General features: G+C 30.9%; 1 protein-coding gene across 4 annotated transcripts in view; it reads right to left on the reverse strand.

The window, feature by feature from the left end:
* The window catches only part of LOC145276742 (uncharacterized), a 343,433-nt gene that overhangs the window by 40,736 nt on the left and 277,697 nt on the right, over nt 1-25,000 (reverse strand). For 2 of the 4 annotated variants that reach the window (XM_080127996.1, XM_080127982.1), the window contains exon 2: nt 5,482-5,674. In XM_080127996.1, coding sequence (XP_079984122.1) covers nt 5,482-5,674 — 193 coding nt within the window. Of the gene's footprint in view, nt 1-5,481; nt 5,675-13,315; nt 13,596-25,000 lie in introns of those variants that run through there. The other 2 variants (XM_080127989.1, XM_080127972.1) reach the window with 2 other exon arrangements.

Raw genomic sequence — 25,000 nt, forward strand, 5'->3', positions numbered from 1 at the left:
AAATCAAGTTTTCCTTGTTGGTCCTTAAAATAGCATCATTGTGATCATTCTATAGAACCTGTTCAAATAAACCTTTAGCAGTTATAATGAAAGATCTATTTTTTTTGTTTATATGTACACGCGATATCTTGCATTATGTAGAGTTGTAATTCGGTCGTGTAGGGATACATAGGCAACTAGCACACCACTGACGTGTACATTAGAAGTTTGCTAAGTTCTGTCCATAGCGGAATGCGTGCGAACTACAATTTGTGTATCTTCTAACTAGGACAGACTGGCATTTTCAACATCATCATACTGATGTAGGACGGGAATAAACTCACAACCCGAAACTATATTACATCTTTATCCAAAATCTGGCCAACCTATCAACTCGTTATATTTTTTTTAGTCACTCTTATAAAGAAGATTCCAACTTACGATTTGTCATATAAAGATATACCTATTTTTTTTTTTTTTTTTTTTTTACATGGAGTTCACCTCTTATCAAGGCCCAATGGCCACTCAGGGATAAGGGTTATTGTGTGTACAGTAATCAAAGGGATAGTGTAGCAATAGTATTGGAGAATTAATAAGGTGTCATTACTTGGGGGGGGGGAGGTTCATCAGGAATTTGTTTGTGTTGGACTTGAAGACATCCAGGTTGAAGTCGGGAGGGAAACAGGCAAGTGGAACAGAGTTCCACAGGCGTGCAGTTCTAAGAAAGAAGCTTTGTTCATGGTATCTACGTTTTGATTTAGGCACAGATAGGGAGTGGGGAAAATTATTGACGGTGGTATTACACTGCCTTACATTCAAGTACGCTACCTGTCCTAGAATGGATAAAATTAGCTCCCTAAATAGAACAATTAATCGTTTGGCATGCTTTGGGTGGGAAACGTTGTGAATAAACAAACCAATAAAAAGATGAAAAACAACAACTAATAAAGATGAGAATAATAGTCCGAAATAAAAATAAATTAATATATATAATGCTCATCTCAAAAATGAATATATAATGCTCATCTCAAAAATGAATTCCAATTAAGGAATAATATATACGTTATTTTCTGGATTGGAAACTATCCATCTCACACTTATTATTGGTCAGTTGGTATTTTTTAACTCCTGGCATGACTAGTATCAAACCCGATCAGACTACATGAAAAGCACACGTGAAACATTGCCTGATGTTACACAACTCAGAGTTTGGGAACTTGCAGTCCCTTAAATATCAAAATAGGATGAGTGAGAAAAATATTAATATATCATAAACAAATTTTAAAGTTTTGTTTACAATATATGTCATCAACAGCGATTAACTAAGTAAATAAATTACACTTTTGGTTTTTGTGAGGGGGATTATTAAAAGCTAACATTTAAATCAATTGTTAAAGGGAAACATTTCAATTAATTATTTCTTTAAGGATAACATTTAAATCAATTGCTAAAGAACATTTAAATCAATTAATTATTAAGAACATTTAAATTATTAAAGGACAACATTAAAATTAATTATTAAAAACAATATTTCAAATAATTCATCGTTGAAGGACAATATTTCAATTAAATATTAAGAACAACATTTAAATCAATTGTTAAAGGAAAACATTTTAATTAAGTAATTGTTGAAGGACAACATTCCAATTAATTATTAAGGGCAACATTTAAATTATTAACATTTCAATTAATTAACTATTAAAGGGTAACATTTCAATTAATTGTTAAGGGACAGCATTTTAATTAATTGTTGGAGAACAACATATCAATTAATTAATTGTTAACGGACAACATGTAAATTAATTGTTAAAAAGGGCAGCATTTAAATTAATTAATTGTTGGAAAACAACATATCAATTAATTAATTGTTGAGAACAACATATCAATTAATTATTAACATTTAAATTAATTAACTATTAAAGAACAACATATCAATTACTTGTTAAATGACAACATTTAAATTACTTGGTAATAAATGTGAGATTTGTAAACATCTTCAATCTTGCTCTGAGGTCATAAGTTAACGATTATTAATGTTTGTCATATGAAGATATATCTATTACTCTACATCATCAAGTACTTTATCCGTCCCAGGACGGATAAAATTAACTCCTTAAATATAACAGTTTTGCACCCATTTCATATCCCTATGGATATTAAAATCAAAATAGAATAGAAATAGAATTCAATGCAAATCTAATGTTTTCAAATGAAAGATTGCACAGTCATAGTTTTCATTCAGTCGTAAGAGACAATGGATACTCTCTGTAATAGTTACTGTGTGTGTAATTGTGGGGCAAGGGGCATGCAATCCACCAGTTACAACTCTCTTAAGTTGATACTGCCTGGTTCCAGTGGCAAGGAGAGGTTCAATACAACTGGAAACAACAATAAGGTATTGAGCCTGATCAGTACAAAAATGGATGATCATTTGAGAATACCAGATGCACCTATAGTATGCCAACCTAAAACCCTTCAAATGCTCTAAAAAAAAAAAAAAAACTGAAATTTGGAGAAATACTTATTGGTTGACATCTAATAACAATGGTTAAAATTTCCCTCCAAATTGAAGGAATTTGAATTTTCACAAAGGATTGCCATAAGTGAACACTTCTCAACCAATATACTCAACAAATTTTTGATGTACAGACTTTAAATTTGGTATATAGAATATTCAGATATGTGGAAAACTTAATCCGTTTTCATCCAGAAAAAAAAGCTGCTAAGGGTCAAAACTGAAAAATTAGTACATGGGAGTAATCGGATTTTTATGTTTGCTAACCGTTTCATGAATGCGCATGCATGAATAATTCACATTTACAGATTACTTATATTATGAATAAGTAGCTTGAAGACACCTTTTAAAGATCGAGTCAAGCTGGTCTAATGGTTATCGTACCTGACTCACTGTGTTTAGGTTTTGGTCTCACCTCGAGTATTTTTTTTACTTACAAGAAGTGAACTATTTAAAGAAAGTACTCACATGCACGTGTCTCAGTTTCTTTCTATATATTTTTTTTTTTACTTCATTTTTTATTTTAAAGAAATTTAATATTAGGTTTAATACCAAGCACATAGAAAACAATATAACAGACAATTAAGCCTAAGAACTATCGAGGACGAATAAGGAAAATATTTGATAGAAATTTCAGGTTCATAGATATTGATTATTTTGAGTGTCAAAATTAAAATAACTTTTCTGATTTACAGCAGATCAACCCTATTTTAGGTATTTTATGTAAATATTGAAACATCGATGGTAAAACCAGTTTAGTAGCTCAAACATTATTTGATGAAAACTTGTGTACAGGTGATAAATATTGTTTTATCTTGTTTTGCTAAATATTAGTGAATGAAAAACTGGTTCGAAATAAAACCTAGTGTTACCTTTGTACTGCCAAAAAGACATTTAAAGTGTGTACTCATGTTTAAATAATCGCTAACTTCCATTTGTATGAAGATTTCATTGTATTTTTTTTTTGGCCTGTGTACACATTTCAAGCGCAATGCTATTAAGATTACAAGTGTAATATTAAACAGATTTTAACCCAAAATACTTCCTTATTTACTAATATTTAACAAAAGCAACAATGCCCTTTTTCTCTTCCCTGCAATCTCTTTCCCACAGAAGAAACGTTGCTACCTTGTTTCTTTTCTATCATTATTTTCATGGCGACTGCTCTACAGCCCCCCCCCCCCGCACCTTACACAACTCACAAAAACACTCGTTTACCTACAACCACTATAAACAATTTTCCCCACTCTCTAGCTGTGCCTAAATCTAAACGTGGATTCTATAAGCTAAGCTTCTTTCTTAGAACTGCCCACCTGTGAAACTGTTCCATTGGCCTATTTTCCAGCTGACTACAATATGGTCGGTCGTCTTCAAGTCCAATGTAAACAAGTTCTTGCTGAGCTCTCCTCTTAAATAATCAAATTATACCAAATTCCCACTACTAACGATTAGTACTCCTATTAACCCATATCATCGAGTGGCCTTTGGGCCTTGATAAGTGGTGACCCCATTTGTAAAAAAAAAAAAAATAAAAAATAAAAAAATATTTACCGCCTGTACATAAATTTTTAAACGCATTTTGAGCAGACCACTAAACTGCGGTTTTACCACACCTATTGTTAATACTTGTAAACGATAGCTGAAGATGTTGTGGTCTATGTTTACACATCGATGTACAAAAAACGTTTGTATGCATGTCGTCTGCGCATACAAAATCCTAAATAAAAACCATTATTTTTTGACCAATCAGAAAACTTTCTAAATTTAATCGAATTATTCTTTCTGGGATCCACCTAAATCCTTTAATGAGGCCATATTTGGTATTTGTTAAGATAGAGTCAACAGATCAATTTTTTTTTAAATGTCGTTCTAAACAAAAACAATATTACGTATTAAATTGTCATGTCGCAAATAGTAATATATCCAAAAATTACGAAAATTCATCGGGTAGAAAGTTATTTATAGTTAAAAGTAATTTTTATGGAAAATTGGGTAAAATTACATTCTTCTTGGATGTTATAAAGTAGAAAAAAATGAAGAGTTCACACACAGGGGACATAACCAGGAATGCAACATTTAGATTATAGACATTTGTAATATATAGCGATAGACTGTTGTTGTTTTTTTTTTTTTTTTTTTTTTTTTTTTTTACTAAAACCAACAGCAGTTGTTTGACTTGATGAATTTTCCTAATTTTTGGACATATTACTATTTTCGACATGACAAATATGTAATATTATTTTTTGCTTAATACATTTAAAAAAAAAAAAATCGATTTATCAACTATGATAACGAGCACCCAGATTTTCTTCAATAACCAGTTGAACTCAGTTAACCTAAGTCTATGGACCGGTGTTGCTGGGCGCCCCGCCGCCCCACCCCACTGTGGACGCTCATCTCTGCTACATCTGTCCACTCACACAGACAACTCATCGACTCATTATCGCCTGGCAATCTGTGTAAACTATATTCATTGAAATATTACTTTATCACTGAAATATCATACTAACATAAAAACAAAAGCACATGGACTTATAAACTTTCAATGAATATAATTTATTTAATTGTGCAGAGAAGTTTTGAAAACGATTTTTGCTGGCCCCTGAAACTTACGGCTCTTAATTGATTCACATTTCTTTAATGTCACAGCTTAATGAATCCTTGTGTTTTTACAAGAACTCTAAAATATTCACGATTTTTTTTTTTTTTTTTTTTTTTTTTTGCTGTAAACTTCCATTTTAAACATATTATCTCTTGAGAAATTTGTGTTTTCGGAACTTTGTTTTGTTTATCGTATAACATGTCTCGTTTTTCTCACATTTAATTATCAAACCTGCAAAACTTTTTCACTGAAAATATTCCTCTGAATCCGGTTCATCTCCAAAATACTTCTCCCATTACAAAACATCCTAAAGTAAAACTCAAAAACTGGTGCCGAACACGACCCTGGAAAGACAAGTAGATGAAAGAGTCGCCGGCTAACTTACCTTTTAGTTTCAACATAAAATCTTTATTGCCATGGCTGTAACTGATCATGAGATCTTTAAAGATAGGCGAGGTCGCACTCGGCAACCTGTCAACCTCCGTCTTCGGCTTTTCCAGTGGTTTTGGAGGTTTCACATTCGGAAAATCTTTCTTTAAATTCCGTCTCCGTATGCAATTTGACTTGTTGTTGCCCATCTGAAAAAAATAAAAAAATAAAATAAAGATTGACATATTCTTTTTAAAAAGTCAGTGCTTCAGTCGACATATTGATTTAATATATATATGGTACTAGTGCAGAGAGTGATCCGGACGTAAATAATAACGTACTTATTTAAAAAGCTGTTCTTAACATGGGGAGGGTGTTTTGTACCTATTCTATACTTCAACCTTATAATTGAATAAAAAAAACATAAAACTTTAATTAAACTTGGAAATACGATTTAAAAAATAGCGCGGATCACTCTCTGCACTAGCACCACCACATATATGTTTTTAAGCAAAAACAATTATTGCGTACTGAATTATCATGTCGAAAATAGTAATATATCCAAATATTACGAAAATTCATTGAGTAGAAAATTATTTAGTACTTGTACGTACAGTTTAATCAAGGCATAAAAAAATGAAAATATCGAAGAAAATGATTATATTGTACGTATCCGTTATGGAATGAAGTTCTCCGAAAAAAAAAAAAAAAAAAAAAATCACTTTTTTTTATTTTTTTATTTTTTTTTTACAGCGAAAATACAATTTGTTATGATACCGAGCAAAAGGTTCGATTTTCATGAAGAAAAGCTAGTATTAAAGATGGGGAAGGGGTGTCGACGCTTTAAATTGAATTATCTCCCCATGGCGTGTTAAAAAATTCTAAGATGGCTGACTTCAATGCGCTCTCATAAAAACGTGTTTTTCCGCTGTAAAAAAAACAAAAAACAACAACAACAACAACAACAAAAAACAAAACAAAAACTATTCGATCAAATTGAGTGAAATTTATTTCCGGAGATCTTCAGTCCAAAACGGATACGTACAATATAACTTTTTTTTTTTTTTTTTTCGATATTTTCATTTTTAAATGCCTTGATTAAACTGTACAAGTACCAATTATTTATAGTTAAAATTTTTACGGAAAATTGGGTAAATTGCATTTTTATTATATGCTATAAAGTAGACGGTAACGAGGTCACACACAGGGGACATAACTCGGAATGCAAAAATTTAGATTATACCGTAATAGCTCCCGACATTTTTAGCCTATAGTGATAGTTTTTTTAAACTAAAAACACAATAGCAGCTGTTCTAATCGATGTTTTTTTTCGATGTGTCAATTATGTACGTAATATTGTTTTCGCTTAAAACGACATGCAATGCATGCCTGTCCCCCAAGTTAGACTTCTATCCAATTGTGACGGTCTGGCGCAATGAGAGTCTATTACCGTCATGGAGTTCCGTTCGAAATTCCGTGCATTAATTTGATAAAAAATATTTTCCAGTTCAACAAGATGCAATCCAAGAAGGTCGAAGATTACATCGACCAAAGTGTTGTGATAAATGACACTTAAGATGAGAACAGTAGTTCAAAGAATCCAGATTTTAAACCATGTTGTAGCACCAACAAAATAGATTAAATAAAATTTAATTTCTAGCAAACTGAATTACCATTTACTTGTATGACGTCCATGTAAAAGTTCCACTTTGAAAAACTACAAATGACAAATTCAAAATGGCGGCCGACTCTCTCTTTAACACGGTAAATTTGGGAAAAGGTGTTACAAATAATAAACTAGACAAAATGCTATTAAAAAACCACCGAATATATGTCAAGTTATGTCACGGTAACATATATTGAGCGAATTTCTAACAGTATTTTGTCTAGTTTATTATTTATAACACCTTTTCCCAAACTTACAGTGTTAAAGAGAGAGTTGGCCGCCATTTGGAATTTTCCAATACATCGGTAAACACGGTATGTTTTTCGAGCTGAATAAACATGTTAAATTGAATAAAAACACGAAAATTATATCCAGTTTGGTAGAAAAGTAACTTATCTTGCCTTTGATAACATTTATTTGTTATATATTTGTGGGTTTGTATTACTGTACACATAGATTCGAAAAAGTTGTCAAAAAACAAATATATAACAAATAAATGTTATCAAAGGCAAGATAAGTTACTTTTCTACCTAACTGGATATATTTTTCGTGTTTTTATTCAATGTAACATGTTTATTTAGCTCGAAAAACATACAGTGTTTACCGATGTATTGGAAAATTCAAGATGGCGTCTTATTCTCTCTTTAACAGGGTAAGTTTGGGAAAAGGTGTTATAAATAACAACCCAGAAAAAATACTGTTAAAAACTCGCTCAGTATATGTTACCGTGACATAGGTTGACATATATTCGGCAGGTTTTTAATAGTATTTTGTATATTTTTTATTTATAACATCTTTTCTCAAACTTACCATGTTAAAGAGAGGATCAGACGCCATCTTGAATTTTCCAATACATCGGTAAACACTGTATGTTTTTCGAGCTGAATAAACATGTTACATTGAATAAAAACACGAAAAATATATCCAGTTTGGTAGAAAAATAACTTATCTTGCCTTTGGTAACATTTATTTGTTATACATTTGTTTTTTGACAACTTTTTCGAATCTATGTGTACAGTAATACAAACCCATATTTGTTTTTGACAACTTTTTTGAATCTATGTGTACAGTAATACAAACACGGATTTTTTTTTTATCCCGTTCCCCCCCCCCTCCATTAGTGATTAAATTTACCGCGAAAACTCCAAATCACAAAGGTCTAACGTGAATAGAAAAGGGAGATAAATATGATTGGCATTTCCTGTTTCTGAAACTATAACTTTGACATGGACACCATGATAATAAAAAAAAAAAAAAAAAGGCGCTTTCAGTCTTTGACAGACTATGGATACCCACGAAGGGGTGCCTGCGCATGAAATTCTTGTGGCAGTAGGTGCGCAATCTCCAATTACACCTTTCCTGAGTCGACATTGTTTAAATACCAGTGGCAAGTGAAGTGTATGTACAGGACGACTGGAAACAAATGCTGAGATAAGCGGAGAGCACATACAGCGCCTAGAATTCTCAAATGGTCACCCATCTGGTACTAACCAGGTCAAACGTGGCTTAACTTCGGTGATCTGACAAGAACCAAACCGGTGAGTCAACGCGATTGTACCGTATATGCTACTACGATAATTCAACGTGTAAATCGATTTTACTAAATAATTTACGTGGCTAGGAATTTATTAAATATTCCTGACCAGAATTAAAATCGAGTGTTACAATTAGTGCTGGTGAGACGATTAATCGGGATCGGAAAAAAACTGTGCCTATTTTCCGATGCCAAAAACGATTCTTTTAATTTGATTTTGTTTAAAACAAATTCTCCCACTGCTGGTAGTTATTTTAAGCTACCAGGAAAAAATAAATAAAAAAAAATAAAAAATAATAAGTGTATTTTTACGTTTGAGAAAATATCTGCACATTTAACATGTTTTTTTAGTAATCGGGAAAAACAAATCTAATTAAATATTTAGAGATTTATTAAAATCGGAAAAAATATTGGGATCTTTCACTAATTACAATTGTCGGTAGAGTTTTACCTTCTTTTCTCCTTAACACCGCCCTTTAAAATCACGACTTTTAAAGCCTTTTGGTATGCTGAAAACGAATATCAGATTCAAATTTGGAACAGACAAATAGTTTTTTGGATATTAAGACATGCTTGTTCCAATGTATTACTGAATAAATATCAGTAACCTTCGCCAGTCTTAATATGGGGAGGAGGGGTGTTTTGTAACACGCATGCGCATTAATACTTTTCAGTTGAGAAAAAACATGGCCTCCAGTAAAAACATAAGAAATTACATTGGATAATAAAGGTCTTAATATTCAGAAGACTACTGGTTTGTCCCAAATTTAAATGTGATATTCGTTTTCAACATACCCGAAAAAGTCGTCAATTTAACGGTGAATGTTTAGGTGGAAAGAAAGTAAAAAAAAAAAAACAAAAAAAAAACCCCTAATTGTCTTAAGTTACAAAAAACAGTATTTCCCGAAAGAGCATAATAAAACCAAACAATTTGGGGTAAATTTTTACGAAGTACCCTCAGCGTATTATAAACACCCCCAACCTCCACATGTTAAGAGCGGTTTTCGGAATACCTCCCCCTACCCTCAAAAGCCGTTCTGAACATGGGGAGGTTGGAGAGTGTTTATTCCGAAAGGCGTTCTTAATATGGGGTTGTTGGATGGGGTGCAGGTTGTAAGAAAAAAAAATTGCACTAAACAACCACAACGTTATTATTATTGATAAAAATTATTCATACCTGTTAACAGAGTCAACAAATCGAGTTTTTAAAATATGTTGTTTAAACCAAAAAACTACCTAATTGTCACGGCGAAAATAGTAATACATCCAAAAATTACGAAAATTCATCGAATAGAAAATCATTTATAGTGAAAAGTAATTTTTACGGAAAATTTAGGTGTGTGGGGGGGGGAATAGCTGTTTCCCTACATGTGAACACCTTGAAGATTGCGAATACAAGGAACATACTTATCTCCATTTCGTCATTTTGATAGCGGACGTTTTGTTTTAGCCGATAGCGATAGACTTTTCTTTAACAATAGCAGTTGTTCTACCCGATGAATTTTCGTAATTTTGATTCCATTTCCGTTTGATGAAAACCAGTTTTCTTTTTTGTTGCAGACCAGGTTGGCTAGTTGTGTGTATACAAATCCCAAGATGTCTGATAAGTTTTTAATGTACAATGTTGGCGGACGTACACGAGTAAGGCCCCCATTGCGAAATACGCACCGTCACCGACTACAATGTTGTACGCAGCGCGTTGCAGGGAGCGTTCCTTAAATCAGAAAATGCGTGTGTGCACGGCACGATCCCATTTTACTTACGTTGTCGTTACTGTTTTTTCTCAAATTGAAAAACTGAAATTTTATTTTCTTGAATAATAAAATCGGCACTTTTTACCGAGTGTGGACCCAAGCAAAAAGACTTACGCAATCGTAAGTCTGTGGCCAAAAAAAAAGGCCAAAAAAAAGTCAAATACACATTGAACACATTGACCTCAACAGCGATTTTATCTCTCGGAACTTTTTTCAAGACTCCAAATTTGACTTTTAAAAATTTCATTTCACATTTCTTATAAATTTCATTTCACAATTCTTTCACTTTTGAAACTACATTTGACTTTTAAACTTATAAACATTTCATTTCACATTTCTATCACTTTTAAAAAGTTTATTTCACATTTCGAAAAATGCTCACACAACTCTTTGAGTGGACGAAAGATTTTGACTCCGCTTGTTTAAAATAAAATTTGACTTGTAAAAATTTCATGTTTAAATCTTTTTTATAAAACTTTTGGATGCAAATACTTTCAAAAACTGTTTACTGAGTGTGGACCCAAGCAAAATAAGTCTGCGGCCAAAAAAAAAGTCAAATACACATTGAACACATTGACCTCAACAGCGATTTTATCTCTCGGAACTCGCCAAATACTGCTAAAGCTATAAATTAAAAGCTTATTTTCTGTTGTGACGAATATTGTTTAAAATAAAATTTGACTTGTAAAAATTTCATTTCACATTTCTTTCACTTTTTGGATAAAAAAAAAATCGCTGTTGAAGTCAATGTGTTCAATGTGTATTTGACTTTTTTTTGGCCTTTTTTTTTGGCCACAGACTTACGATTGCGTAAGTCTTTTTGCTTGGGTCCACACTCGGTAAAAAGTGCCATAAAATCTACTCAACGAGAAACACGACTGTTTTTGGGCACACTTAAACAAAAAGAACAAAACAAAAAACAAAATGGTACACTTCACAAGGAACGTGGACTCTGTGGAAACGGTTTTATTTCTAATAACTGCTCCCTGAAGACGCATGCGCAAAAGGTTTTCATTTGTTTATTTAATCACGAAAACTTTTTTTGAATGTACTATTTGAGCCCGTTCCCAAACAAAAGCCAAAAGCATTATTTGAATATGTATGAAAATAAACAAATAAATATTTAGTGGAGAAAATATAATAAAATAAAAATAAAATAAAACAAGCACGGAATAAAAGTATGGATCAAAGTTACTCGTCGAAATAAAAAAAAAAAAAAAAATAAAAAAAAATACACGCTCGATTAAAAAAAAAGTGCATTAGATATTCACGAAGAAAGTGAAAGAAAAACTTTTACGCATTTCAGTGAACAGTCATTAAATAAAAAAAACACCTTTTATGCAGAGTTCACGTTCTCCATGTAGTACCAAGCTCTGTTCTGGTTTAGAGTGCGTACCATCCTCTTCCCATGATTTATTTCCTTCTTTTAAATAGGCGGGTTAGGTAGAGATCGCCTGTCGCCCTCGCTGGGCAACGCCGAAGAGTCTGACCATGGCTATGTTTATACGCAACCTTCTTTCAGTTTTTGTTGGGAAAGTTGGCAAATATTACAATATATATATATATATATATATATATATATATATATATATATATATATATATGAGAGAGAGAGAGAGAACTTTTGGTATTTATGCATATAAGTAATATGATATTAGGGACAGTGCATTCTGTACTTTCATCTAACAGCTTAATAAACAAAAAGACACTGTAAATTTGAGTTGAACATCCTATCTAAAACTTAAAAACAACACGGTCCGTAATGTGTAAAAGAGTACACGAAAAGTTAACAGTTAAAAAAAAATCTGCGGACAATTTGAGAAGAAAAAAATGCTTGGACCAAACATCCACACGTTCGATGTATAAAAAAGATAATACGAAAAATTGAAAAATAAAAAGGTATTACAAACCAGAAGCCTTCTGTTGCCTTTAACAATGTGTTATATATATATATATATATATATATATATATATATATATATAGATTAGTGATGGGACTTGCTTGTTTTACAAGTACTTTAACGGTGAGTGCTCTGACGAACTGCAAGCACTTGTACCCCCCCTCGATGTAAATACCCCCGATAAACTCGACAAGCAGCTAAATCCCACCCCTTCACAGTAGAGATCTCTAGATGTGAGAGAGCCTTCTACTCCAGTAGTTTCTTCCCCAGAAGTTCTGGGGCCCAGAACCGCTAGACTTTGGAATTCCCTTCCGGGTCCCTGTTTCCAACTGTATTGACATGCAGAAGTTCAAATGTAACGTGAACCAACATCTTGCTGCCCAACTCCCCTGATAGTAGCCCCCTACATCAAAGTGACAATGTGCCTTGTTTGGGGTGAAAATGTAATAAAAAGAAGAAAAAAAATACTATAAATTTGTTATCCCCCCCCCCCCCCGATTACCGTAAAAACACGTGTAAATTGTGTAGATATTTTGCTCAAACATGAAAATGCACTTGTATAGATTTTAGTTTTACTGGTATTTTAAAATCAATAAATATTTTATTATTACTACCAGCAATAGAAGATTTTGTTTTAAATAAAATCAAATAAAAAAAAAAAAATGGGATAATTAAAGGAATCGTTTTGGCATCGGAAAATAGATACAAATTTTTCCGATTCCGATACTCCAAAAGTTCCGATTCCAATTCATCGTCCCAACACTAATAATGCACTTGTGCAAAAATAATGTGTATATATATATATATATATATATATATATATATGATAAAAAAATCGACATTAGTTTTGCACCAACCTAATATAGAAGCAGATCAAAATTAAGAATTTCTGTTTCTTACAGTTTAGAAAAATGAATAATATGCGAAAAAGAAAAAGTAAAATGTATGTAATCGAAAAAAAAAAAATAAATAAATTGAAGAAAGAACATAATTACGTTTTTTGTTTTCTTTAAAAACTTTCGCCAATTCATGGAGACTGTTGTTAGATTCACAACCACAGAGGGTAGTTTCTTTACGTCCAGGGAATGTAGTAAAAGAAAGCTGAATGAAGTCTTTGTCGACGGAAAAACTATATATATTCCCCCCGAAAATAAAAACAGTGGTTGTGCGTGTAGGGGTGGTGAAGGGCTCAGAAGGAGTTTCTACCGCACGAGCGCATCCTGAGAGAGAAAGAGGGGCAGCAAAAACAGACAGATATAACCACGCCCACCAAGCAGCCTACGTAAGAAGAATTATTGACCAATAGGAAAGCAGAAAAGTTTTGCTGGACCTTTAGCTCTAATTCAATAAACTTAATCATGCTTTCATATTGGAATGTGTGTACGTATGCACGGAGAGTGAGTACACACTGCGATTAGTAAGGAAATAACCTTCGGAAACAATTTGTTATTTTAAATGACTAGATTTCTTTTTCTACAAACAAATTTTATCGATCGTGTTTCTGATCTGACAAAAATAACGTAAATCCATAACATTATATTTAGAATAAAACATCACATTGTTTTTAGTTAATAATTAAACGTTTTTGCGTTTTTATAATGTTAGTTTATTTTTTATTGTTGTCTTTACTTAATATGCAAGTTCACATTAACTCGGCAATTTTTGGACCATTTTTCAATAGCCAACAAAAAAGGTACTTGTATAAGTTTAATCAAGACATTAAAAAAAATGGAAATATAAAAAAAAAAAAAAAGTTACATTGTACGCATTCGTTATGGAATGAAGTTCTCCGAAAAAAAATTCCACTTAATTTGATCTAGTAGTTTTTTTGTTGTTTTTTTTTTTTTTGTTTTTTACAGCATAAAAAAACAATTTGTTATGATATCCATGTAGCCATGTTTCGATTTTTAAGAAGAAAGCTATGATTTAACATGGGGTGTCGACGCTTTAGACCAAGTTATCTCCCCATGGCGTGTTGTAAAAATCCAAACACGGTTACCTTCAGCGCGCTATCATAAAAACGTGTTTTTCCGGTGTAAAAAAAAAAAAAAAAAAAAAAAAAAATCTACTCGATTAAATTCAGTAAAATTTTTTTTCGGAGAACTTTAATCCAAAATGGATACGTACAACAATATAACTTTTTTTTTTTTTTTTCGATATTTTCATTTTTTAATGTCTTGATTAAACTGTACAAGTACAAAAAAAAAAAAAAAGAAAGAAAGAGGATGAAAAAAAATAAATGCTAGCAAAAGCACGATAAGATACTTTGGCGCTTCTACAGAATTGGGACGAGATTTTGTAGTCGATAAATGGAGTTTTCAGATAAAAGACAATAGTTTCAACTATTTTTTTTTGTCAATTCTAATAAGTTACAACCGTAGCTTCCAAATTATGCAGTCAAAATTACCTGAATATTACTGAATTTAATTATTAAACAAAAAAACTTTAGTCATGTTAACAGGTGAAAAATTGCCGCCATCTTGTTTAAATCAAAAGGAAAAATTGCCGCCATCTTGTTTAAATCAAAAGGAAAAATTACCTCCTTTTTAAACTCTCCTGTGTCTTACGATCGTTTGCATTAAATTCTATTTGTTATTTCCTTTAATAAATGATTTTCTACCTCATCGATTTTCGTAATTTTTTGATATAATCATCTTAAAAATACGAGGAATACGTAGGTACCATTGTTTTCATGTGAAATGCAGTCCTAATAGTGTAGAAGCGCTAATACTTTTACTTGGATTAGTTTAGTTGTGTTTTAACATGTTTAAAGCTTTCATTTATTTTGAAAGAAAATTAGGGGTTTTTATTACTATACACAGATTTGAAAAAGTTGTCAAAAAAACAAATGTATAACAAATGAATGCTATCAAAGACACTATAAGTTATTTTCTACTTAACTGGATAATTTTTAGTGTTTTTATTTAATGTTAGGTGTTTATTCGGTTCGAAAAACATACAGTGTTTACCGATGTATTTTAAAATTTTAAATGGCGTGGACTCTCTGTTGAACACGGTAAGTTTGGGAAAATGAGTTAAAAATAAAAAAAAACTATGCAAAATACTATAAAACCCATCGATTTTATGTCAGCCTATGTAACGGTAACATATATTGAGCGAGTTTCTAACAGTATTTTGTATAGTTTTATATTTCTTACTCATTTTCCCAAACTTACCGTGTTCGACAGAGAGTCCGGCGACATTTTAAGTTTTCCAATACATCAGTAAACACTGTATTCTTTTCGAGCTGAATAAACATGTTACATAAAATAAAAACACTAAAAATTATCTAGTTAGGTAGAAAAGTAACTTATCTTGCCTTTGATTACATTTATTTGATATACATTTGTTTTTTGACAACTTTTTCGAATCTATGTGTATAGTAAAACAAACCCGAAATTAGTATCAAAACTGTTGAGTTAAAATGAAAAAAATGTCGACCTTGTTACATTTATATCGACCCACGATAATTATTCAAAAGTCGAAAATTAAACAAAGCATTGGCAGAAATCCATCCCATAAATGTCACCAATGGTGAAAAAATGCAATGTTTTATTAATATTTTGGGTAAATGTGAAGAATCTTTCCTCCCTTGAAAAATCCTTTAAAATTACAATTTGATAAGGTTTTTGAGTGCGTTGAAAATGAATATAACGTTTAAAATTCCGACAAAAGAGTAGTTTCCAAGGTTTATAATCTCACTCAATAAATTATTCATAAATAGATAAAAAGACTTTGTTTAATTTGTTAAAGTGCATTTCTTTTTTTTTTTTTTACCTCATAATAAATAAAAACTGAAAAGTGTAGTATCTGTTCTGATACTGCATTTCATCTTTTTCTGTCCTTAGATAATGAAGGAAAAATCCTTTTAAACTGAGGTGTGTTTTTGTCACAATTAAGGATACCTCTTTTGAGGAGCTGGATTCTTTTCATATTAAGAAGAAAAAAAAACGACCTTGTGTCTTACTCTGCTCTCATGGGGAAGCAAGTAGATAGGGTCTATTTGTATTACGTGATGTCGCCCGGGTGGCATTTTACTTTCTCTTTTGTTTTGCTTTGTCGGTATGACACTATTATCAGGGCCAGTCTTAGCTATTGTGGGGGGGGGGGAATGCAAAATGGATTACGTGCGGTGCTGTATGGATAGTAGTATTGAGACGACTAATCGGAATCGGGAATCTGAAAAATTGAAATATTTGAGTGTATCACAATTGGTATCGGAATCGGAAAAAAGTGTACCGATTTTTCGGTGCCAAAACGATTCTTTTAATTGTATTTATTATTTAATTTTGTTTAAAGCTAAATCTTTCATTGCTGGTACTAATAATAAAATAGGTATTTTTTTAGATTAGGTCCACCTCCACAATTTTCTTTTCAATGACAACTTTTACAGGGTTTCGACGATGCTGACTACGAAAATTGCATTGAAATTTTGCAGAAATAATTAGTTATCGAGATATAAAAAGTTGTATTATGCATTTTATTTTTTGGCGGACATCTTTTTTATGCGCGTGCAATGTCAGTCATAAATGAGTAGATTTGTTTATGGCGCGCGCACGCGCGTAAAAATGGCCGCCAAAGAATACAATGCATAATACAACTTTTTATATCTCGATAACTAATTATTTCTGCAAAATTCCAATGCGATTTTCGTATTCAGCACAGCCTAAAACCTACAAAAGTCATCATTTAAAAGAAAATTGTTGAGGTGGACCTAATCTGAAAATTTACCATAAAATAATAAATATTTATTGATTTTAAAACACCAGTGAAGTTAAAATCGATAGATCGTCTCCACAAGTATATTTTTACGTTTAGGAAAATATTTGCACATTTAACATGTATGTGTGTGTAACCAGGGGAAAAAATACAACTATATAGAAAAATATTTAGAGATTTATAAAGAATCAGAATCTGTAATTGTTTCGGAATTGAGAATTTAGTACGGAATCGGTATGTGTATCGGAATCTGGGAAAAATATTAGAATCGATCCATCACTAATGGATAGGGATAGGAATAATAACTGAAAATTTAGATTTGGGGGGGAAAAAAAAATGAATCAGTGCGGGGGTGCGGGTCCTATGAAAGCGCAGGGTTCACTGTGACTGCATAGGTTGCAGTGACCTAAGGCCAACCCTGACACTAATTATATCACTTGAAAAGTAAATTTAATAAATACAGTATCGTTTGATTATTAAACTATTAACCTACTCAAATGGTTATAAAAATTTTGGTTTATTGCAATTTTTTTACATTAATCATTGAATAGATTTCAATCTTTTAATACCGACTGACCGTACAGAAGCAGCACTAACTCTAGGCGAGTTGAACTGGCTTTCTCTAAAGGTGGAAGTTTCATGGGAGTATGAAATTCATAAGCTGTCCCCAGTCGCATGTATATTACCGTCAGGGGAGATGATGATGTTAGCGTTTTGTAGCTCTTGTAAGGAGGTGTTAATGTCCTTCTACAAACAACGATTCATATTCCCAAAACGGTCACCCATCTAGAACTGACCAGGCTCAACGTTGCTTAACCTCAGTTATCTAATGAGAATCTGTGTGCTACTTGTTTAATATTTTAATACATTAGGATTTGATAAGAATTTTCAAGCGAATTTAATTGATTTTATATTTAACTGTTTGAAAATCGATAAGGTAGACAATTATTTATTAAAGGAAATAGAAAATAGAATTAGATCGTAAGACACAGCAGAGTTCAAAAGAGAGGTAATTTTTCGTTTCGATTTAAATAAGATGGCGGCAATTTTTGCACCTGCTAAAATGATTAAAAGTTTTTTTTTTTTTAATAATTCAGTAATATTAAGGTAATTCCGACTGCATAATTTGGAAGCTACCATTGTAATTTATTAGAATTGACAAAAAATAAATCAGTTGAAACCATTGTTTGGTACCTGTACAGCTTAAGACATTAAAAAATGAAAATATCGAAAAAAGGTTATATTGTATGTATTCGTTATGGAACAAAGTTCTCGGAAAAAAAATTTCACTTAATTTCATCAAGTAGTTTTTATTTTACAGCGGAAAAACAAGTTGTCATGATACCGAGCAAAAGGTTCGATTTGTAGGAAGAAAAGCTAGTAATAAAGATGGGGAGGGAGTGTCGGCGCTTTAACTGGAGTTATCTCCCCGTGGCGTGTTCAACAAATTTCATAATGGCTGACTTTAATGTGCTCTCATAAAAACGTGTTTTTCTGCTGTAAAATAAAAACTACTCGATCAAATTAAATGAAATTTTTTTTCGGAGATCTTCAGTCCAAAACGGATACGTACAATATAACCTTTTTTTCGATATTTTCATTTTTGAATGTCTTCATTAAACTGTACAAGTACCCATTGTTTTGTTGTTTTTTTTTATCTACAAACTCCATTTATCGACTACAAAATCTTGTCCCAATAGTGTAGAAGCGCCATAGATTGATATACAAGGATATCCATACTGCATTTTTATCTCGGCCCGAAGGCCAAGAAAAATACCGGGTAGTTATTCATCAAAACGTGTTGTTTGGAACTATTTACAATGCCTCCCCCACGGGAACAGAGTTAAACACCAGGGTCGTTTTTTAATGTGGAGAAAAGGAACAAAAAATAAAAATTGTCTCAGTCGTGAAGGATTTCTTCTCCACTGACAGAAAACAAGAAATTGAAGTATAGCATCTGAAGAACAGATACTACACTTTAATCTTAGCCAAAAGACCAAGTAAAAAAAGATCCTATTTACAATGCCCCCCCCACACACACACGGGACAGAGTTAGACACCAGGGTCGTTTTTAAATGTGGAGAAAAGGAAGAAAAAATAAAAATTGTCTCAGTCGTGAAGGATTTCTTCTCCACTGACAGAAAACAAGAAATTGAAGTGTAGCATCTGAAGAACAGATACTGCACTTTAATCTTAGCCAAAAGACCAAGTAAAATAAAGATCCTATTTACAATGCCCCCCCCTCCACGGGACAGAGTTAGACACCAGAGTCGTTTTTTAATGTGGAGAAAAAGAACAAAAAATAAAAATTGTCTCAGTCGCGAAGGATTTCTTCTCCACTAAAAGAGAACAAGAAATTGAAGTGTAGCATCTGAAGAACAGATACTACACTTTGATCTTTACCCTAGGCCAAAACGTGTTGTTTGTTAATCATTATGAAAGTAAAATTTATTCCCATTACTCTAAGTGTCATTCGTGACTTTCGTAAGAAAATGTTGCTTGCTCATTGCGCAATACTAATGCAAGCTAGCATGTATTTCGATTTGTTTACAATAATTCTCAACATGTGACACTAAAAACAAATGTTTTATCTGAATAGGATATAAATGTAATATCTAAAAAATAGTGACGTCATTTTGGTTACAGCCAATTAAAATAAGACTAATTATTTCTTTGATATGACAGAGATGCACGAGAAAATTAAGTATCTCTCTTTGATGTATCATAATTGTAATATCTGACTTTAGTCTTTAGACTAGGGTGAGCTGGTGATAGCCGGAGCAATTCTCTAAAATACTGTAAGAAATTATAAGAAAAGAAAAAAAAATTAATTATATGCAAACACATGTCATGAAATATACGTTTCATTTTTATTCTGACGGCTGTACCACGATTCACATAGATAAACATATTTTTTCATATGAGGAAACGGTAGGATTTGCAAATAGAGATATTTCTAGTTGAAGTGACCAGACTGGACACCAAATTCATAAATTTTAAGCAAAAGTAATCCAAAAATAACACCACCTCAAGGAAGATTACTATATATCTATATATCTATAAAAGTGAAATTGTGTGTGTGTGTGTGTGTGTACATTTCCCTACCAAACTACTCTGTCAATTTACAGTCCACAGACTTGATATTTGACATAAGGGTTATTGAGATTTTGTAACATCTTTTTAATCAGTTTTCAGCCAGAAATTTGGCTGTCAAGGGGTTAAAGTTACACGATTTGACCTTTGAAAACTCTACCAAACTCCTCCTCCAATTTTGGGTCTAAACACTTGAAATTTTAAATGTAGGTTACTTGGACATGGATCAAACATTTTAATTTGAGTCGACTTGAATGTCCACACCAAAGTTTACCTGGATGGACTGAAGAGTGTGGTGATCCCCTGGTGCAATCAGGTGGCCGCCAGCAGATCCTAGGTGTGCCAGCAGGATTCGGCGCTGGCCCACAAGTCCAAGGAGACCCAGGCTTGGCTTCAGAAGGAGTGCTATGACTTTGTACCCTTTTCTCACTCGGCCTACTCCTCCTCCGACCTGAACCCGATGGACTATGTCATTTGGTCATACTTGAGAACATTACCAACATGACCTCCCAAAACACCAAAGCCAGCCTGATCGACGCCATCCGCTGAGTATTCACTGAGTTCCTGCTGGTGTTTGTGGAAAAGGTATACTCCCAGTTCCAAATCCGTATTGAGGCAGTGATTAAGGCTGAAGGCGGCTACATAGAATATATGTCAGACTTGAATTGATTTTTTTTTTTTGAAAAGTTTTAAAATAAAGCCGTAGTGTTGTTTTCTTTATGGCGACAATTTTATCGTTTCACACTGTATTCCATGCATGCGCAAATTTTATGTCCTCTTGTGAAGATTAAAATCAAGCTATAGTCATACTACCCACCTGTCTAGAATTTTGACACCAAAATCCATTACATGATTTTGATTCTAGAAAATATCTAAAATTTACAGCTTAAGCTTAAGGAGTCTTAAGAAGAAATTAAAATTATTAAATCTTGGCTTAATTTGTGTCTAATTTCATGCAAATTTGTAGTCTATAATATAAATTTCACATGTATGTATGTATGTGTGTATGTATGCATGTATGTGTGTATGTATATATGTATGCATGCATGCATGCCTAAAACTTTCGACAGATGCAACGGATTTTCATGATATCGGTATCATTTTGAAGCTCGATGTCTCGGTCGACAAATATCGAAAAATTGGCCCAAAACATTTATTCCTTCACCCTCAACTGGGCAATTTTCTACAAGGAGGGGTCGATTTTTTTGCGAGCCATTTTTGCATGTCATCGTATCGGTTGAATTGACTTTGCCTAATTTTAACGTTCCGAACCTCCAGTCGCGTCATGGAGTAACTATTTTTTTTTTTTCGTTTTTTGTTTTTCCAAATTTAAAAAAAAAAGTTTTAACATTTAAACAGGGTTATTTCGTTCGCTTATTCTTTATTTTCCATTTCATTATTGCTTTGATTTACCCCCCCCCCCCACACACACACCTCACCACACACGGGCAACGCCAGGTACCCCCGCTCGTATTTAAAAAATAAAAGATTGTGCCAGTTTTATGTCGTCCTAAAAGATCGTTAATTGTTCCGAAGAAACTGAAAATTTTGTGGAACATTTATTAATTTATGCTTAGTACGTGTGTATGTTACATTTTCCAAAAAAAATCGCAGGTATTTGAATTTTCACAAAGAACTTTGCTTAAAGCTAAATTAAACTAAATATAGGACACATTATGCCTAGCAACTGTGTTCTAAAATCAATAATGGTCAGTTAATTAGGTTAGGATTGGATCCTTTACATAGAAATATACAAACATGTAGACACACTTAACTTTATATATATATATATATATATATATATATATATATATATATATATATAAAATGGGTTAAGAAATTCCAACGAAAGAAAGATGTATATTTAAATAAGGAGGTAGTCGCCAACAATGTGTATTTTTTAACATTATTTTATTATTCCGTGTCTTGGTTTTTCATTGAGAATTATGTTTAGATTATTGTAATAATGTTTTTAAATCATTGAAATCGTTTTTACGCGTTTCAGGACGAGGACGCTTCACAGAACGTCTGAAACGCATTAAAAACGATTTCAATGATTTAAAAACATTATTACAATAATCTAAACATAATTCTTAATGAAAAACCAAGACACGGAATAATAAAATAATGTTAAAAAATACACATTGTTGGTGACTACCCCCTTGTGAAACACATTCTGCCCTCATGACATTTTTTTTATAATATGACGTGTATTTTATCCTCTCACACGCACACACACACACACACACACACACACACACACGCACGCACGCACGCACACACACACACACACATATATATATTAATAATTGAATATTTTTATATAGCCACACACCAGCTTGTTTCACCTTTTGAAGGCTCATCAGGGTCTTGTAACCCAACGTTATATATATATATATAATTTTTTATATTATCTTTACGTAAATACAGTCATATCTTGCTACTATGTGTAGACTGTTTCGATCATTATTGTTCTCATCAGGCAAGAAAAAAATTTTAAATTAACAAAGTTTAAGAACATTTTTATTTTAGAGGGGAAAAATATTTTACCATGTCTAGCGTGAGGCATGGTTTAATGTTCTTATGATTCCAAATTGGAGAGCAAAAACCTTAACTGCAGTTATCCGTTAAAGAATAAAGAAAAAAGAGGGAGAAGGGGGCTTAAAAAGTTTGTTTTTGGGAGGGGGAGGGTATAAGAAAGATTAGAGATAGTTAAAAGAAAGGAAAGGATATAGAGTGAGAGGAAAAAAAGGAAGACAGGAGGAGTAATACAGTTGAATACAAGTGACAAATGGCAAAGACGATACCAAAATGCGATATTTCATATTTCAGACCATATAAAAATTAGTAGACTGTGGAGAGAGTTCACCGAAAATTAGGTCATATTGTCTTAATGTTGGTTGCTAAATTTAAAAAAAAATATATATTCATTTTTGTATGGTTTTGAATTTTACGCTAATGTTTTTTTTTGTTTTTAAGATCAGATCTACCTTCTTAATGGGTTAAATTAAACTACATTGTTTTATGTACTTTCCAGTTGTATCAAATCAATTTTTTTTATTTTTATCTTAAGTTTATATATTTATGAAGCTTATCATAAAGTATTGATTTCACTTTTAGTTTATATATATATATATATATATATATATATATATATATATATATATATAGATAGATAGATAGATACATTGTTTATATAAGATACATTGTTAATATATATATATATAGATACATTGTTTATATATCTATATATATATATATATATAGATACATTGTTTATATATATATATAGATACATTGTTTATATATATATAGATACATTGTTTATATATATATAGATACATTGTTTATATATATATATATAGATACATTGTTTATATATATATATATAGATACATTGTTTATATATATATATAGATACATTGTTTATATATATATATATATATATAATATATATATATATATAGATACATTGTTTATATATATATAGAGAGAGAGAGATACATTGTTTATATATATATATAGATACATTGTTTATATATATAGATACATTGTTTATATATATATATAGATACATTGTTTATATATATATATAGATACATTGTTTATATATATATATAGATACATTGTTTATATATATAGATACATTGTTTATATATATATATAGATACATTGTTTTTATTTATATATATATATGCATTGTTTATATATATATATGCATTGTTTATATATATATATATATATATATATATATGCATTGTTTATATATATATATGCATTGGTTATATATATATATATATGCATTGTTTATATATATATATACATTGTTTATATATATATATACATTGTTTATATATATATAGATACATTGTTTATATATATATATAGATAGATAGATACATTGTTTATATATATATAGATATAGATAGATACATTGTTTATATATATATATAGATAGATAGATACATTGTTTATATATATATATATAGATACATTGTTTATATATATATAGATACATTGTTTTTATATATATATATATATAGATACATTGTTTATATATATATATATATATATATACATTGTTTATATATATGTATATATAGATACATTGTTTATATATATATATAGATACATTGTTTATATATAGATACATTGTTTATATATATATGTATATATATAGATACATTGTTTATATATATATATATAGATACATTGTTTATATATAGATACATTGTTTATATATATGTATATATATAGATACATTGTTTATATATATATAGATACATTGTTTATATATATATGTATATAGATAGATACATTGTTTATATATATATATATATAGAAAGATACATTGTTTATATATATATGTATATATATATAGATACATTGTTTATATATATATAGATACATTGTTTATATATATATATACATTGTTTATATATATACATTGTTTATATATATATAGATACATTGTTTATATATATATATAGATACATTGTTTATATATATATAGATACATTGTTTATATATATACATTGTTTTTATATGTATAGAGATAGATAGATAGATACATTGTTTATATATATATATAGAGATACATTGTTTATATATATAGAGAGATAAATTGTTTATATATATAGAGAGATACATTGTTTATATATATAGAGATACATTGTTTATATATATATATAGATACATTGTTTATATATATATAGATACATTGTTTATATATATATATATAGATACATTGTTTATATATATAGATACATTGTTTATATATATATATAGATACATTGTGTATATATGTATATAGATACATTATATATATATACATTGTTTATATATATATACATTGTTTATATATATAT

The sequence above is a fragment of the Euprymna scolopes genome, chromosome 1 (genome assembly GCF_053919585.1).
Source record: "Euprymna scolopes isolate OS-2025 chromosome 1, ASM5391958v1, whole genome shotgun sequence".
Classification (NCBI taxonomy): Eukaryota; Metazoa; Mollusca; class Cephalopoda; order Sepiida; family Sepiolidae; genus Euprymna; species Euprymna scolopes.